This window comes from Cinclus cinclus, chromosome 23 (assembly GCF_963662255.1).
Source record: "Cinclus cinclus chromosome 23, bCinCin1.1, whole genome shotgun sequence".
NCBI lineage: Eukaryota > Metazoa > Chordata > Aves > Passeriformes > Cinclidae > Cinclus > Cinclus cinclus.
Genome location: NC_085068.1, coordinates 6,849,385 through 6,872,005, shown reverse-complemented (window position 1 = coordinate 6,872,005; position 22,621 = coordinate 6,849,385). Strand labels below are relative to the sequence as shown.

Sequence of the window (22,621 nt, the reverse complement as noted above, 5' to 3'; positions counted from 1 at the left end):
AAAAGAGAAAACCAGAGTATTTAAAAAGTAGTAAATGCTGTTTGTTGTTGAGTCTCCTTTAGAGACCAGGATTCTCCCACCTCCTTTCTCTGGCAGGGAATGGGGATCCTTTGGCTCTTCCCAAATTCCTGCTGCTGTTGCTGCTGCCAGAGCCACCCCTGGCCAACTGAACCAGGCAAGGCCAACACATGCCTGTTTGTAGCAGGTCACTAATCCCAGGATTGAGGAGGATTTAACCCCCGACAGGCACTGCACAAGGTTCCCAATCAGTTTTCTAAAGAGGCTTTGAAGACACCTTTACCTGAAGGCTATTTCAGCTCTTAAAATGACCTGAGTTTGAACTTGAGGTGCTGATTTTTTTTTAAATTTTGCTATTTGAGGTAATCTCTTCCTGACCTCCTAATTAGTTGTTTTTTTTTTTTTTTTTATTGGTCTTGTTTAGTTTGAGTTTTATGGCTCTTGTGGGAGAGGCTCTCATCTTTGGCTTAAAAGGATGGAGCAGCTCAGTTTTACTGAAGAGCTTTTTTCAGAGTTGTATCCATTTGCTGAATATGTGCTTAGTAATTGGAAGATAAATCAATGTCTGTGAGCAGGGCAGCAAAGCAAAGCTCATCAAGTTTATATTAGGGCTGGAAAAGTCAGGCACACTCTGGTGAGTTCTGTAAATAATCAGACCTGAGATAATCTCATACAAAATATTAATGTTATTATATTCCCATGCAGCACCAATATTTTGCTTGGATCACCTGCTCAGGGCTGGAGCTGAGTTGAATTTCAGATATGGTGCATTTTACCCAGGCTATTTTCTAGCCTTCTCTCACCAATAAATCACAACCTCAGTAGTTTTTTACAAGCCCTGTTGGTTTTTTTTCCCTGGCAAACAATGGAGCTGGAGGAGCCAGCGAGCTGCACAGGGAAATGTTTTGTGTAATCAAGCACAAGAAATACAAATATTTTCTCCCATTGTGTTTTATCCTGTAGTCAAAACAGAAATTGCAGTTATTTTCATCTGTAATTCTTAAACCAGCTCTGTCTGGTGGAGTTACCAGCTGGATTTGGAAATCAGATCCAGGAACAAGTGCGTGCTCTGATTTAGATCTGTGCAGTGCAGACCCATTCAAGGCAGCTTTAATAATCCAACCTCCCATCTGTGGCTGCTTCTGCTGAGAGCTGAGCTAATCCAGCAACTGAGTGACAGCTGCTGGGTGTTTGATTACTGGGCAATAAAGGGCTGCAGGTTTATTTACATAGTAACCTCCTCAACAGGTGGTATTTATGCAGTTGAAGCTAAGAAATTTGGGTGAGGAATATTTGGAATCGAATTAATTTATTAATATGGATTTCTTATTTTTTTATATGTAATTAATTTGTATGATTTTACTTTAGGGAAAAAAAACAAAACCATGATTTGCCAGATAAATTGCCTGTGCCTCCTTAAAAAAGCCCAAACGTGAACACCAAGGTGTATTGTCACACTGAAGCTTTCCTTGTTTAATTTGGATTATTCTGATTGATTTCTAGAACAGGGATTGTGTTTCAATGGCATATTTTATCTTTATATTTTATGGAATTACACAATCAAAACTGCAAGCAAGAGAAGCCTTCACTGAACCAGCTTTAGCCTGGGTTTTGAACTAATAATGAAGTTTGGAGGATGATAATGAGACATTTTCACTGTGTGCTCAGTTGTGTTTCTGCATCTTCTCAGTACAATATTCTGCCTTTAAATACTCTGGATGAACATCTCTGAGAGCACAGTTGTGAAAAACTGTCTGCAGGAACCTTTTTAGTACCCGTTTAGTAACCTTGGTCTGAAACCTTCCCTGCTGTGGCTTTCCAGATCAGGATTTGATCTGAGTTTCTTTGGGAGCTACCAAAAAACCCACAGCTTTTACTTATAAAGATGTGTTATAATGATACAGCTGGTTTTGTCAAGAGCTGGGCCTTGTCAAGGAAGGAGAGGATTGAAAAGGAAAAAAATCTGGGTAAAGATAGTTCCTGAAATAGGTTTCTGTGATCCTGATCCCTCTCCCAGTGTCCTTGTCTTAGTCTGGTTCCTGCTTGAACAACCAGCAGCCATCTGTCAGAACTGCCTTCCTTTATCCTTTGCTGGAAGAGCTTCAGGAAAAGCTTTGCTAGGGGGATTAGAAAACCTGGAATTTCTTGCATTGAGGTCACTTTTGCCTGTAGTTCCTGCAAGATCTTCATGTTGGCTTTTCTGGAGGTGGATCTTTGTGTGTCCTGGCAGGGATGTGGGTTTGTGTGTCCCATGACTTGAAAATCTGTTTTAGAGCTGTGCCTTTCTGAAAGGATTAATGTCATTTTTATGGCCTGCCACCTTACAGGGTGACCATCCCATCTGCTTCTCAGTCCCCTTCATTGTGTTTATTTCTTCAGATAAGAACTTTCTGCAGCAGAAAAATCTCACAAAACACATCAACCATGCCTGATGTGAAGGAGCTCTGCCGTGGTGCTGCAAATTAAAAGTAGTTTTTGTTTAGTCAGTTTGGATCTCCCATCCCTTTAAAGCAGGAGTGATACTGCTGTTCCAGATGCTGCAGCAGAGTTCTCAGAGATGTCAAAAGCCAAATGAACACCTCAGAGAAACTTGAGCACAAGCAGAACATCCCCAGGGAGTGGCTCCCAGCATGCTGGAGAGAGCCATAACTTCATTCTGTACAGTACATGCTCCCAAATGCTTTCTGGGCTCTGCAGAAATTTAATATCCTTGGAATTTGTAGGGCAGAAATGGCTGCAGACTTGTGCTGTCATAATTAATGTTGTTATTAAAGGCAGTATCGCAGTGGTTAAATTTATCCTGGGGGGATTTTTGCATCACACTGGGTAACTTTGGTTGTTATCCAGTATTTGGAGCAAAACATTGAATTAGATGAAAACCTTGATAAGGATCATTGGCTGAGGAGATCTGGTGCTTGCATCATTCTTTGGTGGTGCTGGTCTGCAGTGGTTTAAGGCAGGATTTTGGTGAGTCTGGGGAAGGAGGGCCCCAGCATTTCAGCAGGACAGGAGATAGAGTTTCTTGTGTTTTCCTCTTTAAGGAAGCTCATCTTTCTAAATTGATCAGCTTTGGGTTTTTTTGGTCCCCATCCACAAATTTCAGAGGAAGTGGAAGGTTAATGTGAGAGTGTTGAGATGGGGAATGACTACTGTTACATGATAATCCAAAAAGGGAACTTCTGCTAAGAATAGAAGAGTGGTGGATATTTTGCTATTTAAATATCTTAAGCTCAGCTCAGTGCTTTGTTTTACTATCACTAAGAATCTTTGCACTGAATCCCATCCCTTGTGAAAGAAAGGTTTGGAAGAGAGAATTATATTTTTATCATTCTGTCTAAGGGCTTGGCTCAGACATCTTTGATAAATTATTAGGAAACCACTGAACAAAACGCAGTGAAAACATCTAAGCTGTTTCAGAGGCTGTACCCAAATCCATGCTGGTCTTTTTGAAGCCAGTCTGTAGTGCCTGGCACAGTGCAATAAAAAGAATGCTGAGCAGTGGCTCTTTATAGCTGAGCTTTTCCACTGTCATTATCTTCTTTCATAACAATATCCATCCTTAATGGTGCTTAAACCAGAAAAAATCTCAACCCTCCAAATATCTTCCTCCTGTTGAGCTTCAGCCTGGGTAATTAATGATCATTCAGTGATTATTAGAGCAAGGCATAAATAATCTCTCCCTCTTCTGAAACACTCGAGGTTGTAAACCACAGGTGGGAGATCTGGTAACAGGTTAAGAAAAATAAAAGACTTAAGTATTTGCTGGATAAGTAAACAGTAAGTTCAAGCATAAGCTTTTTATCCTCCTGAGTCTTCACCTTCCCTCTGGAGGTATTAGATGGAAAATAAATGCAGTGCTCTGAGGTCAGCCCTGCTGCCAGGAAGCTTCCCCTCCCCTTGCCCTGTGGAACAGCTGCTGAACTTGGGTTGCTCTGTCTGGGCTGGGAGTTGCCAAGAGCCTGTCTGGCTCCACGGGCATGGATTGGGGCACTTTTGCAGTCACCTAGAAAAGGGGTTTGTACCCTGGCTGAGCAGCCAGGCAGGTCCCCGTGGATTTTGGTGGCTTGGTAACTCATGAGAAGGCTTCGTGGCAGCCTGGAGACAGCACACACAGAGCCAGCAGAGAGGCTGCTGTGACATTATGGGAATTGGGAGCTGTTTTAACAGGACGTCAGACCCCCTGTTCACTATCACGTAGGTACCTTTTTCCTTTTCCCTGCAGCTGGATGGGGGTCTGTGCTGGGGGTGTGGGGTGCAGGGCAGGTGGGAAGGTTGTGAGAGCCTGGGAATGGTGCAGCCACAGCCCTGCTGCTCTGAGCTGCTCTGATTTTCTGGGTATAGAATGTGCTGAGCTCCATTAATGCCTCCATGCAGGGCTACCCCAGTAATGTTCCTTACCCTAAAAATGAAGGATGGTCCTCATGTGACAGCCCTCAGCTGGAACAGAGCTTTGTCAGTGTCTACAACAACAACAAATTCATTTGTTTCCTCTGATTTTGTTTTTCCAGGGTCCTAGTGAGCCCTCGACAGAATCTGACTCGCATCACATTAAAAGGGACTTTCCAGGGGGCTAAAGTGGTCCGTGGGCCTGACTGGGAATGGGGTAACCAGGATGGTAAGCTGCCTTTGGGATGCTCTGTAAAACACCATTTGATTATATATATATATATATATATATATATAATATTATTTTATTTTTACGAATTGCTGGTTGAAAATCCATGTGCTGAGCAGCAGCTTCTAGGGGAGTTGTTCAGGTAATGCAGGTGCCTGTTCTTTAGAGTAATTAATATCCACTGTTTTCTTGTATTTCTGGTTGTCACACATCTGTGACATAAACCATATCCAGGGTGTGGGGAGGAAGTTTTGCTGCTCCTCTTTCATAGATGTGAAAACCACTGGGAACCATCCTGCAAGTTCCTGTGTAAAACTGTAAATGCACACCATGTTACAAGAAAATAAAGACTTCTCTCTTCTTGAAAAAGCTTTAATTGATAGTGGAAAGTTTATCTGACTTTGAGTACAGTATCCATTTTCTTTTGGAGTTCTGTGGAATGTCCTTATTTGGATACTTTCAAGAACAGTGGGGAGAAATTCTCTCTAAGGAGGGTTTCACATGGTGCACTAATGAAGGACTCTAATTACTGGAGAGTGGTTCCTGCTTTCTGTAGGAATTGAAACCTTCAGGCTGAAAATGCAGTGGGACAAAAATGCCTTTTTAAAGCTGCTTTTGGGGTGTAATGCCTGTCCCCAGGCCCTGAAAGCAATTTCTGTGTGGTGCTCCAGGGCTAAGGAAGCTTTCCTGCCCATTTGTCCCAGAGCCCTGCACACACAGTGTGATGTTTACAGCTCCTTTAGCTCCTGAAGAATTAAGTCAAAAGTTCAAAGGTTTCCAAAGTTGACTCTGCCATTTATTGCAGCTCTGAGTTCAGTGCAGGATGTGGATCTTTGCAGGGTCTGAGAGCAAAAGCAGCTTATGCTCAATACAGCTTATCCATCCTTTTGAGATCAGAGCAGCATTTACATGTCTGAGACTCGTGTTGCTTACGGTGGTGCTGACCTGAAAGCAGCTCCCTGAGCAGGAGCAGTGAGAGGAGCCCTAAATCCACTCCTCAGCTGCTCTCAGGTTTTGGTGGAGCTGCCCCCATCCACAGCCATGATCTTGTCATGAGTAGAGCTGCCACCAAAACCCAGCATTTGTCTTGTGCTTTTTAGACATGCTGATAAATGAGGAATTCAGCTCCTTCAGGCTGTTGGATTGTAGGATTTTGCAGAAAATCAGAAGTTCCTCAGTGAGACAGATGTTGCTGTCCCCATTTGGGGGAGTTCTGGGGAAGTGCAGAGTGACTATGGGGTTGGGAATCTGCATACCCTGATTGCCTTCCCAAGGTTCAGTGTTGTCTCTTGGCTCAGAGCACGTCCCAGTGCCCAGCCAGGTTCACCTGCACACATCCATCCTCCTGTTCTGCGTTCTTCCAGTTGCTCCTCGCTTGAAGAAAACAAAGTTTATTTGATGTTCCCCCACATGGATGGTGTTGGAGAGAGATTTAAAGATCCTGGGCGGGTTTTGCAGCACTGCTGATTTTTTTTGTTGTTGCCACAGTGTGATGCCATGACACCACGTGTGCATTCCCTAACTAGGCCGTGCTCCTTCACACCAAGAATTCTCCACAGAACCATTCCAAATGAATGGCTCGCTGGATTTCAGCAAATTGAACGCAGAGATTCCCTCCTAATTAGTCAAAATGAGTCGTCTCATGATCCAGTTTTCCTGATTTTTCACTTCTTTTCCCCTCAGGGGGTGAGGGCAAGACTGGCCGCGTGGTCGATATCCGGGGCTGGGACGTGGAGACCGGCCGCAGCGTCGCCAGCGTCACCTGGGCAGATGGAACCACCAACGTCTACAGGGTGGGCCACAAGGGAAAAGTGGACCTCAAATGTACTGTGGAGGCTTCTGGGGGCTTCTACTACAAGGAGCACCTCCCAAAATTAGGTGGGTGGAGATAAATCTTTGCTGAGTGAAGCCTTTGTTGAGAAGTTGGGATTGACGCGGCCATTGGCGCTGAAGCCACTTTTTGTTGGAAGACGTAAAACGGTGTCCTGATTTTCTAAAGTTCCCACATAATGAGAATCATTTGAGAGAATTTGGTTTGTGTGTGAACATACTGCCTGATGGTTCATGAAATAGTTTGGCCTTTCAGTGGTAAAACCATGAGATACCCACAGCTGTATCTCAAGGAATACAACTTCTGCTGGAAATAAAGGAAATTCCTACTCTGTCACAGAGTCCAACTTTTCTCACTTTTGCTACATTTGTCCATTCAAAGCTTTTAATTCTTCAGGCAAGCTATTGTTCACTGTGCTCTTAGAGAGCAAACACTCTCCTGGTGGAGCCAAAGGTGTGTTCAAAGGAGGAATGTGACCAAAGGGAGACTTTGGAGAATGGAACAGCCAAAAATTAGAAAGGGTGATGTCTGTACTGGCAACTTGCTGCAATCCCCTTTTCCTCTTAGGTCCAGGGAAACTCCTTGTGCTTTTGGACTTGAAGATTTTTTAAACCCAGGTGTAATTTAGTTATGGGGTTGTTTGTTTGGTTTTTTTTTTTTTTAATGCAGTGCAGGGACCATCTTTATCTCCCCTGAAGAAAAACAGAGAAATCTGTTCTTGTGTTTGCAGCAGCAGAATCAGGGCTTCTATCAGACTTTTCAGATAAAACCCAGGCACACTTTTATCAGTCTTTCTCAGACTTTTCTCTCCTTGAGCAGCTTGGCAAGAGCTTGAAGGGAAGAAAGGGTTGGATGAGGAACTTAATTCCAGGGGTATGGCTGCATGGGAAGGGTGGGAGGGTAAGGAGCTCCTCAGAGTGAATTCTGTGCCTGCCTGTGGAGAGCAGAACTAATTTTGGGTGCTGTGTGGGCACATCTGAACAGCAGTTGTGGGTGAGTGGATTGCTAAGAACAGCTCCTGGTGTCTTCCATGGCCTGAGAGGCATTCCCTGCTCTGCACAGGGACAAAATGTGTCTTGTAGAGCTGCTTATGCTTTATTTATATCCAGTTAGAGTTAAATCCTACTGATTTCTGTGCTGCCCTATAGAGTGTATAGGGCACGAAAAGGGGTTTGCACCATTCTGCCCCAGTTAATGTTCATTTTCAACCCTTGTAAGGAAGCCAGTGAGGCACCCAAGGTGTGTGACTGCACCCTGCATGCCTGTGGGTGCTCTCCTTGTTGTCCCCAGGGAAACCAGCTGAGCTGCAGAGGAAGGAGAGCACAGACAGGCATCCCTTCCAGCACGGGGACAAGGTGAAGTGCCTGCTGGACATCGACATCCTGAGGGAGATGCAGGAGGGCCATGGAGGCTGGAATCCCAAAATGGCTGAGGTATGTCCCTGCATTCTCCCTGGGTGCAATTTCAGCCTCTCCCTCATTCTGCACCGCTCAGGAAGTTACCAGAGCATCTTTGTATGACCTAAAGGTGAACTGAATCACAGATACAGATTTTTTTTTAGTGATAGGAAACTGGAGTTTGAGTTATTTATAGGCTCTGCTGGATGAGAATGGCCTTGTGGATCCTTGAAAAAGTCTTGGAAGCCAAATAAAAAAACAAAAACACAAAAAAAAAAACACCAACAAAACGAAAAGGCTGGTTTGTTTTTAAATGAGCCACAGATCTTTTCTTTGGTGTTCTGGTTCCATTCCTTGTTTGGCTTCTTTTGTGTTGTGCATTACTGGTAATTAAAGTTATGTGTTTTGTCAGCATTGGGCTCTGTCCTTGGCCAGGGCTAAAATTTCTCAGCCCATATCATATTTTTGGAGCTTAATCTTTCCTTTAAATTGAAGAGCCATCAGTCTGCTATCACCTGTTTTTTAAAAAAAACCCCAGAGAGTAGAGGAAATGAAGATAGAAATGGCACCTATTACTGTAAACAGCATGAATAAACACTGCAAATCTATCAAGATATGTTAAATATCTATCCTGGCCCAACCTGCCCTATAGGTGAGCAGACTTTTTGAAATCAGGCTTCAAAATGTCAAGGCAAACTGTCATTTCAGTTTCAATGTAAAAATCTCTTAACTGAGCATCAACCTCTGTTTTTTGGGGATTTTTTCAGCCTGGCAGGCAGGGAGTTGGCATCTTCTGATGAGTTTTAACAAAGCTGCCAGTGGAGCCATGACTTTTTATATTCCAGCTCAGGAATACACCCCCAAAGCTGTAGATTTTGGGTGTTGCTGTGTCTGCTGCTGGTTGTTGAACCTCTGTGCTCCTGAATTCCTTTTGTTGGGGAATGCAGGGGTAGAGAGGGATATTAAACAGAAACAGGAACCTCCTGTCACCTCAGAAATTGGCATTTTAAACCTCTTTATAAACCATGATCTGCTCAGGATCTACAAGAACAGATCTAGAACCCTGCACTTCACAATTTTGTTTTGTGCACCTTGCCCCTTTTTCCCCTCTCACACTGTGCCTTGCTGGTATTTTATAATTTTCAAGCATTTCTGCAATTTGTATTCCTATCCCCCTCCTCCCCCAATATGCTGCTCTTTCAGAGGAGCTTTTGGAGGACCCTTTCCCCTCCTTTTTGTGGAAAAACAATGTTTGTGTCTCATGCCAACATTGGAAGTGCTGGGATTAACAGGGAAATGCAGAATTTAGGATTAGGAAATGATGGGATTAACAGGAAAATACACAATTTATGACTCATGGGAGTTTAGAACTTGGAAATGCTGGGATTAACAGGAAATGCAGGAATTTGGGACTAACAGGAATTTCAAATTGGGAAATTCTATTTTTAGTAAGAAAATACAGAATAAAGGTTTGGGAGCACTGTGGATGGGAAATACTGGGTGATTTATCCATCTGTACCTTGGATACCTTCTTTCCTCACTATTAAACAATGTGATTTATTTAGGGGCTTTCCCCTCTTGTGTTTTTTTGTGTCCAAAGTTCATTGGGCAGACAGGGACCGTGCACAGGATCACAGACAGAGGGGACGTGAGGGTCCAGTTCAACAGTGAGACCCGCTGGACTTTCCATCCTGGAGCCCTGACCAAGGTAGGTGCTGGCCTTGGCCTGGGAATGCTGCAGGAAAATCATGGAACCTGCTGGGTTTGGGCTCAGCAGGTGATGAGGGAGCACAATTGTCCTGTTTTATCAACTTTTGTATTTGCAAGTCCTTCAGGTAAACTCCATTTCTTAATTTCAGCTTCCAGTCCCTCATTCTTCTGCAGCTGCCTTGCCTTGTGATGAACCTTTTTTCCCCATATAATTTCCCTTTGATTTTTTTTTTTGTTCTTCCTTGTTTTGTGTCTCCATGTTGTTCTTTTTTTCTGTCTTTGTCTCACTTCTGTCTGATTTCTTCTGAGTCTTTAATCCAGCTCTTCTAATTTTGTGGCTGCATTTCTAAAGCTCACAGCTCTGGCCTTCCCCAGAGGTTTGAGGTCTTTGAGAAGTGGATGATTAAGATTAGAGATAATTATGTATAGAAGAAGCTGCTAGAAGACCACAAAATTCTGAACAAGGTCACAATGCTAAAAACTCCCAACACCAGTGGAAAATGCAGTGTCAGACTGTTTTGCACAAAATTAGTCTGCTCTGAAAAGTGTGTTTTGACACTGCTCCCTTATTAACTCAGTGAGCAGAGGGAGCATCTGGCAAATTGCCAGCACAGATAAACCCTGGTTTCCTTTTTTTGTTTTAAATAACAAACAGATTTAATTTCCTTATTAGAGTGAATTAAAATCTCCAGTGCCAAGCCAGGTGTAGTGAGGAGATGGACCAAGAAAACTTCCAGGCTTTATCTGGTATTAATTATAAATGATTTGGAGCAAAAGAAGTTAGGAAACAGCCTGTTCCAAATTATTTCCCTACTTAAATGTCCATTTGGTTTAAAAGAGATTCAGACTGTGTTTATTTTGCAGCTCAGTTCTTACAGCTTTCTTGGTAGTTGCATTTCTGTTTTACGATGCTGGTTTTTGACTCAGTGGGTGTCTTGTTTGTTGGGATTTTGGGAATGGGGCGGAGGGGGCTGCTCACTATTAATTTTTTTGTCTGTGTGTGTGTGTGTGGCTTCATCCCCCAAAAGCTTATGACTTTCTTTTTCTTGTAGCTCAACACCTTTTGGGTTGGTGATGTGGTCCGGGTGATAGATGATATGGAAACAGTGAAGCGGTTCCAACCTGGTCATGGGGAGTGGACAGATGAGATGGCACCTGTGAGTGCGCACCAGTTCCAGTTCCAGGACAGCCCAGTAACCTCCTGAGCTTCCCCAAGCCTTCAGCACTTAGACATGGGCTTGTGTCCCCCCAGAATTCTTGCTGGGAAGTCCCTGCCCAGCCCCTGCTGCTGGTGGCTCTTGGTGACCACGGCACCCAAACGGGACAAGGGGGATTCTGACAAGAAAAGATTTGGCAGACACCAACTTATGGGAGAGGTTTCCATCACCAAAGTCCTCTTTATGCCCTCCCTGATTCTCTGGGATGAGGCAGAGAACTGGAAAAATCAGCCCAGTATGGCTAAAAAGTGGGATGCAGGTTCCTCCAGGAGCAGTTAAAGCCCAGAGGAAACTTTTCCCAGTCCCAGCTTGATCAGTTCTATCAGCACCTCCATCTCCAGCCATTTCCAGTGTGCCTTCCATGGCAAACCAGTGAGAGAGAAACTGGTGAGAACCCTCTGTCCTTGAAGTGGGAGTTGTCTGTGAGTGTGTCACTTGTCCAGTGCTTCTTTTCACACAGCAGGAGCTGCAGCTTTATGAAAAAAAAAACAAACAAACAAAAAAAAAAAAAAAAAAAAACCCCCCCCCAAAAAAAAAAAAACAACCACAAAACCAAAAACAAGCAAAAAAAAAAACCCAGAAAAAAGCCCTGGCTTTGGGTGTGGGAACTGCAACTTTTGGGGGAAAAAAATCCTATTTTTTTCCTTGCAGACCTTGGGGCACATTGGGAAGGTGATCAAGGTCTATGGGGACGGAGATCTGCGGGTGTCAGTGGGGGGACAGTCCTGGACCTTCAACCCTGCCTGCCTGACAGCCTACCAGAGGGAGGAGGAGGCCAACCTGATGACCACGGAGAGTGCCAAGGAACCCAAAAGTAAGGGACAGACCTGTTCCCCCAGGGCCTGGGAGCTCTTGGATCCACATCTTTGGATGGTGACAAAATCTGGATGTTCTTCCCTGGATGAAGAACTAAAAGTCTGGCTGTGTTTTACTGAGCAAGCAAAGCTGGACCTTAGGAAAATGCAGGATTTAGGGCTTGGAAGTACTGGGATTAACAGGAAAACACAGAATTTATGACTCAGGGGAGTTTAGGACTTGGATATGCTGGGATTAACAAGAAAATAGAAAATTAAACTTTGCTGTGCCTTACTGGGCAAGCAAAGGTGGCTTTAATAGGAAAATGCAGGATTTAGGATGTGGAAATGCTGGGCTTAATGGGGAAATACAAAATAAAATCCATCTGTGCCTTACTGGGCAAGCAAAGCTGGGCCTTATTAGGAAAATACAGAATTTAAGACTTGGAAATTCTGGGCTTAATGGGGAAATACAAAATAAAACTTTGCTGTACCTTATTGGGCAAACAAAGCTGCCCTTGACAGGAAAATACAGAGTTTAGGGCTCAGAATTGCTAAGTGCAGCTAGTGCAGCTAATCCTGCCCTAGGTTCAGGATTTGCCTGATCCTTGTTGTGTCTTAGTTCCCTGTTCCATCCTGTTTCCTGTACAAGGACACTGATTCTTGAGGTCTTATGAAATATTCCCAGGTCTGTGCATGGAACTGTTGTGAAATCAGGAATTGTTTTGCCTAATCTGCCCTGAAATTGAGTTTGGGATCACATGGTGCATAGAGGGGATTTTTTTTGGTGCTTTGCACATCTGCTCAGAATTTTTTTTGTGTCCTGACCATCCTTGTTTCCTCTGGGTGTCATGATCATGTGGGAGAGAGCACAGACTTGCCAGGATTTTTTTTTTTTTTTTTTTGTTTTCCTGACATGGATGGATCTGGAACTGTTTGCTCAAGGCAGACTTGAGGCAGAACTGGCAAAAATTTTGCCTTTTCACTGCTGGGGAGCCGTGACACCTCTGTCCCCTCAAACACTGAGAGATGTGTGGTGACAGGTCCATTTTTGTCTCTTTTTCAGGTACTTTGGTGACTGTCCTGGAGAAGCTGCTGTCCCAGAGGACAGAGTCAGAGCATGCAGGGTGCCTGGTCATTTGTGCAGCCCTCAACAATGCAGCCAAAGTCAGAGAGCTCCTCCAGAAATACCCAGACAAGGCAAGTTTGGAAGACAAAAATGGTTATTCTTCCTTTGTTTCTGCTCTTTCAAATGCTGTCATAAAATTTTGTAGTCAAGCAGAGGAAAAGATGTGAAAAAAACCAATAGATTTGTCAGGCTTAGTGATATCTCCTAGCAGTTGGAATATTATTTTGCTGCAATTTAGGATTAAATTCACAAGCTAAACGTGCATATTGTACACTTCTAGTTTGTGGCGGTAAGTCTGAACTAAAATCCCTACAGCCCATTTCCCAAGTTGGCTTTTCCCAGACTTCCTTTGTGGCCACTGCAACTGTAGAATGAGGGGGAGAGAGGGATTTTTCTATAGGAAAACAGGAGCAGATATCAGAGGATCTGCTGGAAAAGAAAGGCAGGGGCTGTGTCTGGCTGTGCCTGTCCTTAGAGGACCTTGTAAAATCACATTGTTGGAATCAGGAGGGAGAAAAGCTGCCCAGATATGTGCAGTGTCTTATCTCATGTCTGACTGGAGCAGGGAACTGGGCTGGACTCGTTGCTGGACAATTTCTGTGCTTGCAGAAACTGCCAAACTGTCAGGATCACATCTCCTGAAACCTCCTTCAGGGAGGGGCTCAGGCTTTAGGAACAGGAGAAAAAAAAAAAAAAAGAACCACCAAAGTCTTTCAGTAGTGAAGTCTTTCAGTAGTGTGTCCTTGGAAATCATGGGTATCAAAAGAGGTTTTGTTGGGGCTGTGACCCAAGATCTGCTCTGAAGGAACCCCTGTGAAGCTGATTTAGTGGTTATTTGTCTGGTATTTATTATACTTCTTTATTTATAAACTTAATGGGCCTTCTGGGAAGGAGACACAAATACCTACAATTCTCAGATTGATCCCAGATAGGAAAGTCCCAAGAGTTAGGAATCAATTATATGATCAGTTATTTTTATTAGGCTTCTATTTCTACTCTTAATATTTATATTAATAAATAAGCTATTTCTATTAGAGTCTTATAGAGAGACCAGGCTGGATTTGAGGCTCATTCAGAGCAAGTTGGAATTTCTTGGCAGGGTTTTTCCAGCTTATCAGCACTGTCTGCCTCGTGTAAATGGAAGAACAGCAATGACCTCCAATTCCTCTTTGCCCAAAGGACTTGCTCATGATTTTGAGCTTGTCCAGGGAAGTGCTGCCTCTCCTGTGCTCTGACTGCTGCATAAAATCAGCTGCAAGGGAGAAAAACCTTGCTTATTAACTTGTTCTCCTTGCCAGTCTGCTGAGGTTTTGTGCCTCCTTCTCCCCTCCTTAGCCTCCCACCGGTTTCAGTAGCTGCTTTGCCTTTTTTTTTCCTCTTGTTTTCTTCAGTGCCTTTAATTCTGCAAAACTCTCACTGCAGCACTTGAGCCCTGAGATCTCCCCTGCAGCCACTGCACCCACTGAAGTACCTGCAGCAGCACAGCACAGCAGGGACTTGGCACTTCCAGAGCCTTATGCAAAGCTAATTTGATTTCCTCACACATTTTCCTCTCGGGAAGGGAATTGTTGGCAGAGATATCAAAGGGTGTTGTGCTCGAAGGCACCGAGCGATTTGGCAGCAGGGCTCTGCAATTACAGAGCTTCCAGCTCTGTTCTCTCACTTCTCCCCTCTTGACTAAATGTGCTGTCCCCTTCCCAAATGCTCTGGGACAAGGTCAGCAGGGAGCTGCTGGCCAGGGAGAGGAGCCAGCAGGGCACGGACTTTGTGGGATTGATTCCTGGGCTGTTCCCACCATGCTCCGGGCACAGCACGAGGTCATCCCTGATTTTCTGTGTCTCTGCCCTTCCCAAAGGTGGATGCCAAGAACCAGGGCAGGACTGCCCTGCAAATTGCCTCTTACCAGGGGCACCTGGAGGTGGTGAAGACGCTGCTGCAGGCTCATGCCAACGTTGACCTGCGGGATGACGAGGGGGACACGGCGCTGCACTACGCAGCCTTTGGGTAGGACACTGTTGCAGTGTGTTTTTTGTTAATTTTATGTTCTGTTATTGACCAAGTTGATGGTTTGGTCTAATTATACCTTCCCACCCACTTTGTCAATCTACCCTGAATTCCCTGTCAATCCTAACTTGTGCCAACTCCCTGCTTGGAATTTCCCTTTGGAAATCTCCTAAAACTGGACTCTCGTGTCACCCAATTTCCCCCCCCCACCTCCCTCATTGGACAGTGCTTTTGTGAACCCTGTCTTTTATCCCTCCCCAGAATTTCTCTGATTTGCTGATGATTTGTACCCTCCCCTTGAACCTCCACCATATTTCACCTCTTGCACACTGACATTCTCTGTCTTTTGTCCCCAAATTCTCTGGAGCAATAAAATCCTTTTTTATCCTATGCAAAAAACCCCTTCCTCCTCCTCAGAGCACAGACTGACAGCCAAAAATGGCCATACAGAAATTGCTCTAGCCACATCTCAGGTCTCCTGTTCCTGGGGTATGACCCACTCTCATTGTGGGGCCATAGTGGTAAAGTGAGTGCAGCTCCAGCCCATGTGTCAGGACACCTCCCCTCCTGCCATCCCTGATGGAAAACTTCTGTCCTACATCCAAATGGATACTCAGCTTGTGTGGCTGGTGAAAGCTTTTCTCTGGTTTTTATGTTGGCAATTTGAGCTTCAGCCTACACTGAGCATTTCTTCTACAGCAGCATCCTTCTTTCCAAAAGGGTTTCTATCTAACACAGGATTTCTTAGCACAAGGGTTTCTTATTCTTCCCAGCTAGTTCAGTTTCCATGCTAGGAATTTTCAGGAGAATCAGAAAAAAAATTTGTTAAGGAGGTTGTAGTGATGAAAATTTTTTTCAGGGGGATGAGGGAGGTGATTTAGTGGATTGAGATCATTTTGGTTGGTTGGTTTCTCTAAGTTTGTGTGTTTTTTCCAGAGCAGGATGAGATTTTGAATTGTATCATCAGTTACCAGGGAAGAATTCATCATTAAGACTGGGAATTCCTGTTGATTTAGAGCAGAGAGCACAGATGTGTGAGGTTTTTTTAACACTGAGAAGAAGTGGGGTGGGGCTGAGAGGATACAAGACCTCACTTCTGTTGCTTTGCAAAGAGAAAGAGTCAATCCAGTGCTCACAGGAAATTCTAATCTGCTTTTGTCCTTGCTTTAAACCAGAAACCAGGCTGAAGTTGCCCGTGTGCTGCTGGCTAAAGGAGCCAGTGCAGACCTGCTGAACAATGCCAAGTGCACAGCCCTGTACATTGCTGTCAGCCAAGGGTTTACAGAAGTGGTGAGGGCCCTCTGTGAGCTCAACTGTGATGTCAACCTCCCAGTAAGTTTGTGACTGCAGGGATTTGGGGCAGGGAGGTGTTTGAGGATTTTTTTGAGGGTTTTTTTTTTCCCTGTGGTGAGGAGGTGCTTCTTTATGTCTCACACTGTTTGTGGCTTTGTAGAATTCAAAAGTCGTCCTGTGAAAATGCACTGGGAAATATTCCTGAATTTCAGTACCCTGAAATTCCAGGTTTGAGTCTGTCCCTTCTCCATCACATGAGCATTCTCTGCTGGACTCAGGCTTCCAGGGAGAGCTGAGCTGTTCTTGTGTGTTGTGGCCACACTCCTGTTCCCAGCGACACAATTTTAAAGATTTTTAAGGCAGGCAGTGATGGTGACCTGGACCCAGCACATTTTTAGGGTTTGTTTGTATGCTGGGTCAGTCCCTCAAAGCTCACAGGGGGTTTCCTTGGTGTTTCTGAGGTTGGTAACCTGTGTTTGCTTTGATCTCCATGTGTAGGATTCCCAGGGAGACACCCCCCTGCATTATGCTATCACTCTGGACTACAAAGTCGTGATTGAGATTCTCACTGAAGTTCCCAACATAGATTTCACTGTCCAGAACTGTCAAGGCTTCAACCTGCTCCACTATTCTGCCCTGAAAGGCAACAAACTGTAAGTGTCCTTTTTTTTTTTTTTTCCATTTTTATGTCTTTAGCAGGTGTTAATTTGTGCTGGCTGTCAAAGAAGGTGGCAGGTGTGGTTCTGGGTAGTTGGCTAAACATTTTTGGGATTGGATATGGCTGGATAGGGCTGTTGGCCTCCTTCAGGCCTTCACAGGAAACTCCTGCCTGCTTGCCTCATCCCATCTTTCTCATGCTTCCCTAGGCTAGGAAATCTCTCTGTTTCTGGACAGTGTCAGATCTTTGGGTTCACACATGCTAGGACAGGAGAAGGTGTTAGTAAAGATTGGGAGCCTCTGGAACTCTTCCAAAGATAAATACGCTCATTATTTTCAAAGCAATGTGACTTTTCCCTACTTTACTAAATGATAACTGAGGGCTTTTGTTGTATTCTTGTAATTCAGTTTGTGAGTTTGAGGGAGTGCTCTTCACTGCTGGTGTCAGCACCATCTGATAAAATATGGACATTAATAACTCCTGAGCAGGAGAGGCAGAACTTAATTCTTCCATCTCTCATAACCTGTCCAACTCTGTAGAGCCATAAAGAAGATTCTGGCCAGGGCTCGGCAGCTGGTGGACTCCAAAAAAGAAGATGGATTCACTGCCCTGCACCTTGCTGCTCTCAACAACCACATGGAAGTGGCTGAAATTCTCATCAAAGAGGTAATAACTCAAAACCACCATCAGTAAAACCTGTACCACTCCTAAGCCCCACATTTCCCAGTTGCTACTGAGTTAACACTGGGACCTACAGGGGTGTCCCTGTCCCTCTGAAGAGCTGGCATTGTTTGCCAGGCTGAAAAACAGGGATTGACATTCCTAGGGGATTTTCCTGTGGCACTGGCAGGGAGGAGATAAGGATGTCTTGACCTGGAACAGAGACTAGACAAAGTAAAAGGGTAAAATAGGTATTTATTGGAAGGATACATCTTGGGCAGTGCAAGAACCTGGCCAGGGCTACACCCAAATCAAATCCAAGCTGGATCCCAGTCACGAGTTTTTGCACTTCTATAAGTTTTGGTTCATCTACATACTGGGGTCAATTATCCAACCACAGCCCCAGGCTGTGAAGTCTCAGCCCCTGGCTTGCTCCTTTCCCTGGCTGTTGTTGGTGCTTTTTGGGTACTACTTGTCCTTGATTTTCTATCTAGGAAGGGATTGTTTTGTCTAATTACCCTGCAAAGAGAATTCCTAACACCTAATACGAAGTTTTGGAGTTACACACTAAGCAGCAGAGATTCTGAAAAATATAAAAGCTAAAACCCAAGGCATCAGCTAAGACCAAAATGGGTTGGAACTGGAATGTTCAGTGAAGATAAAGTGGGATTTGGGAGCTCCTAGGCCCCACACTCTCAGTTCTCCAGCCAAGCTCAGCAGCCACAAGTCCCTGTGATGCAATTCCTGCTTTTCCAGGGCCGCTGCGACGTGAACCTGAAAAACAACCGGAACCAGAGCCCGCTGCACCTGGCTGTGATCCAGGGCCACGTGGGGATGGTGCAGCTGCTGGTGAGCCAGGGCAGTGATGTCAATGCTGAGGATGAGGATGGGGACACGGCCATGCACATCGCCCTGGAGCGCCAGCAGCTCATGGCCCTGGCCATGGAGAAGCGGGAGGGGGAGATGGGAGCAGCCCTCCTTTCCAAGGTCAGCAGAATTCCAGCAGGAAGATGCTCTGTGTTACAGCATCAGCAGTTTGTGGGGTCTAAAGGGGTGAAGGAAGGCAGGGGAGCTCTGAGTTCCCCTCCAGTTCCTTCATGCAGTCCAGATGGGGAGCATGGAAACCAGCCTTGCTTGTGGGAAAGCAGGAATAGATCCTCCTGAATTTATAGCATGAAGCTTGACATAGTCAGACAACAATTCTGAGCTGTCTCTGATATTTTTATGAGCATTGTGCACTTCTTTCCTGACATGGGAAAGGTCATGAATCCAGAGCCAAGAGACTCCTGGGTTTAATTCATGCCCCAGAACCACAGCAATTCATTTCTGTCTGATGGCATGGAAAATATGAGGAGAGCTGACCACAGACACCCCAGTTATCTGCAGATGTGCAGCAGGGGGAGAGGGGAGATGGAGCAGCCTGAGGGAGAAGGGAGAAGCTGTTACAAAGCCTGAACTGGATTTCTCTGTGCTGCTCTGTAGCCATGGATATAAAGATCTAGAAATCACTGCAGGATAGGCCAAAAGTGCAGGGATAATTTAATTCACTGGAAAATCCAGCATAGATTTAAAAAATTATTTAATTTGAAATGATCAGAATTAGTGAAACCACCCATTCCTCCTTTTTAGGTGTTGGTGCTTGGAAAAGCCCAGTGCACTGCTCTTCCATCCTGCTCCATACCAAACCACCAGGAGATGGTGGCTCAAGTGCAGGGCCAAAGTCTTGGAAGCCTTAAAGAGGGACCTGTGCATGTCATTCCCAATATTATTTACAGTAACATCATCTCTAAATGCTGTAGATTCCTTCACATCTAATTTTACTTGCCCTGACTGACACACTCTGGTCGTTTGAGTCAGTGGAATATGTGACTTGACTTCAATTATTTGGAATCATGCACATCAAAATTTGGCTCTTTAAATAGCTGTTACTTAGGGCCCCTGCAGCAGCTGCTCTGTGGGACCTTCAGCTTCTTCCTTTTCACTCCCTGGAGAAGTGAATACCCATTTCTCTGATCTGTAGGGATTATCACCAGGTAGGATCAGTCTGAGGCACTCTTGGCCCTGGAATGTCAGATTGGAACCCATTATTTACATAAAGGCAAAAGGAACCTTTGTGTGCTTTCAAAAAGTTACACTTCTAAGTTTTAAGGACAAGGTTTAAGATTTTATGTAGATTTTGATACAAATCAGAGCAGAGGATCAGAAGCTGCTTCTGTTGACAGAGTGTGTTTCTCAATTTCTTTTAGCTGCAGGCTTCTGGCTTCCTGGGAAATGTGGAGCTGAATGTTGGGACTGCCATTGCCTGCTACTTAGCACAAGAGGGAGCAGATATTAATTATGCAAATCATCGAGGAAAGTCTCCTTTGGACCTCATTACAGATGGAAGGATTGTCCAGATCATCAAAGACTTCTCACAGAAATTCAGGTAATGAGCCTCAGGAAGCCCTTACAAACCAGAGTTTTCCCCAGCCCTGGTGTCTCAGGAGGGATGGAGAATCTCTGAGACCCTCTGGATGTCACCCTGAGCATGTCCTGTTTGTTCTGGAGCTGCCCCGAGTTTCTGGAGGGGTGATGTGAGGGTGTGTGCTGACTTCGGAAGGGTTGGGAAGAGCAGATTAATGAGGCTCTGTGCAAACTCGGCCCCTTGGCAATCAGAGGAGCCTCTGAGGCCACTGAGGCCAAGAGCAGCTTTGCAGAGTAATCCTGGGTTCTGTTTTACTTTCATTTGACTCCTCATTGACAGATATTTGAAGAGAATGCAACAAAAAAGTGGGCACCAAAACCTACAGGATTTATTCCAGGGCTAGATAAACACTTATTTTGAAGCTGATAAGAGAAATAGCTGAGAAAATGCCAAGGGGAGAGTAGAGCAAGTCAAAGCTGGCTTTATCTCGTGTTCTGAGTAACATTTGTTTGCCTTTGGACTTTGCAAACATGAAAGCAGAATTCTGTTTGATCTGAGGGCACTGGCTAGGTGCTGTTCCTGCTGGAGGAGGAACCACCCAGCAGTGCTGTCATTGGCCACTGCAAATAACAGGGAAAAATGTCCCTTGAACATCATCTACAGGAACTCTGTCAGTGCACTGTGTGTTGGACTGAGGTTTTTTGCTTTAAAAAATGTCATTTCTGTCAGGCTGACATTTCTCATTATTGCTTTCAGCAGATGATTGTGCTGTTAGTGTTACCTCCAAAGGAGCAGTTTCAACTTGTGTAATTATTAGAGATCCCTGCACTTGTCCTTTCTTTTTGGACACAACTGGTCAGGATCCCAGCTGAGCTTGTCGCAGCAGGGCAGGGAAGGTTCCCAGGTTTATATACCTGAGCCTGTGCTGCTGTCTCTCCCTGTGGGTTGTTTCCCAGGGATAATTCAGTGTTCTCACTGCTGAAGGAGCTTGTGGCTCACATTTCCTGCTGGCTCCTGGTTGCAGGGAACAGCAGGTTTCTTCTGAAAGCTCAACCATCACCTGCAGCCTTCGCCGTGTGCACACCACGCCCAACACCATGACCAACCTCAGTGTCTGCAGCGTGGCAGTGCCCACAGAGTGCCTGGTCTGCTCAGAGCTGGCCTTGCTCATCCATTTCTTCCCATGCCAGCACAGTATTGTGTGTGAAGGTGAGTCCACGCTGATTTCTTTTCCCTTTTTTAAATGTTTTTCTTCTCCATTCTCCTACCCAAGCCTCCCTCTTTGCCCGGTCAGAAATCCAGCCCTGCTTAAGACACAGAGCTTTTGTGCTGTTTGTGTCCTGAAGCAATCCCAGCATGATTTCAGCATCTCAGACAGCCAAAGTTATTTCTGAAAAACACAGAATGTTCTGCCCACCTGCTGCTTGGGACTCCAGGCAGCTTTGCTTGGGCTAAGAGATGCCTGGGTAATTCAGAGGAAAAGCCAGTTCTGGCTGTCAGTGCTTTATCCCCCAGAAACCTCCTGAGAAGGATTTCCCTCTCCTCTGGCTTTCATAACTCCTCATTCTTTCAGGATTTCAGCTGATTTAAGGGCAGCCTGCTCAGACTTGTCAGCAAGTTCATCTCACAAGGCACAGTGTGACCACAGGGAGTTTGGTCAGAACTCTGTGCCAGGGCTTCATCCTCTTCCCCCAGAGCTGCAGCAGCTGCAGGGGCACAGAGCAGGGAGGTTTTAAAGGTGTTGTGTTTGCTGCTGGCCTGGGAAAGATTAAACAAGAGAGTAGGGCACAGCTCAGGAAGCAGGTAGTGACCTCATTCCATACAGGAACAATCCCTTAATCACCCAGGGTGACCTCAGGTTGATGTTCTTGAGTCTGTTTTGGGTTTCATTGTCATCTCTCCTTGTGTCACCATGGCAGAATGCTCCAGGAGGATGAAGAAGTGCATCAAATGTCAAGTGACAATAACCAAAAAACTGAAACAAGGTATGTCCTGGCTCTTCCTGCTGATCAGGGTTGTGGGGAGGGTCGTGCACAGGGATGGTTTGAGGGGCATCAGTGATTTTCAGTGAAATAAGAGAGTTTGTTTATTTTGGCTTTGTGTGTGTGTGCGTGCCTGTTGCATTATCCACCTTTAGAGAGAGAAAAAAAAGTAGATTTTATTAGATTTTCTTAGGTGTCTTAGGCCAAGCTCAGGCTGCATAGACAGGACAGGACATTTAAGGGCATTTTACTTGGACCTGGCTTATTTTATATATTGGAAGCAAACACCAGTCTGGTTTAACAGTGAAAATTCACGAGGGAGGGAAAATTAAATCTTGTGCAAACCTTGCTTCTCCCTCGGCTGCGAAATCAGTGTCTGTGCAGGGCTGGCATGACCCAGCTATCCAGAAATCTCAGAGCAGGAGTATTTCAATAAAGCTCTTCAGCCCAGTTTCAGACAGATTTGTCTCCTGTCCACGTTTCCCAGGATGAGCTGTGATGTCAGCAAGGCAGCAGCAGGGTTTGCTTTTGCCATGGGATTGATGCAAACTGCCACTGAAGCCTTTTCCAGAGTGGTTATGAGGGCTGAGATCACTCTCAGGGCGCGTCAGGATTTAATTGCATGTCCTGCTGCTCATGACTGAGCATTCTGGGCTTTTTATGGAGTCAGGCTCAAACCTTGTGACTTGATGCCTGGCAAAAAAGCAGGAATCAGTCCCATGGTGTTGGACATGCACAGCTGGCAGAGCCAGAACTCCTCTTTGGAACTCCATTGTGCCAAAAATATCACTTTTGACCTGACAAGTGGACAGGAGCATTTGTCTTTGCTGCAGACTGGCAGCAAAATAATGATGGGAATTCCAAGTAGGACATTTGCAGGCAAATTGCCAGTGGAGGAGGAGCATCAAG

General features: G+C 45.0%; 1 protein-coding gene across 1 annotated transcript in view; it reads left to right on the top strand.

Annotated features, from left to right (window-relative positions):
- Positions 1-22,621, top strand: part of MIB2 (MIB E3 ubiquitin protein ligase 2) — a 28,704-nt gene that overhangs the window by 5,107 nt on the left and 976 nt on the right. The window contains 15 exon segments of the mRNA XM_062507463.1: positions 4,527-4,633; positions 6,317-6,511; positions 7,755-7,897; positions 9,462-9,569; positions 10,624-10,728; positions 11,440-11,602; positions 12,649-12,782; positions 14,567-14,715; positions 15,891-16,047; positions 16,507-16,661; positions 17,206-17,332; positions 18,083-18,313; positions 19,573-19,784; positions 20,797-20,939; positions 21,650-21,715. Of these exon segments, the coding sequence (XP_062363447.1) occupies positions 4,527-4,633; positions 6,317-6,511; positions 7,755-7,897; positions 9,462-9,569; positions 10,624-10,728; positions 11,440-11,602; positions 12,649-12,782; positions 14,567-14,715; positions 15,891-16,047; positions 16,507-16,661; positions 17,206-17,332; positions 18,083-18,313; positions 19,573-19,784; positions 20,797-20,939; positions 21,650-21,715 (2,195 nt within the window).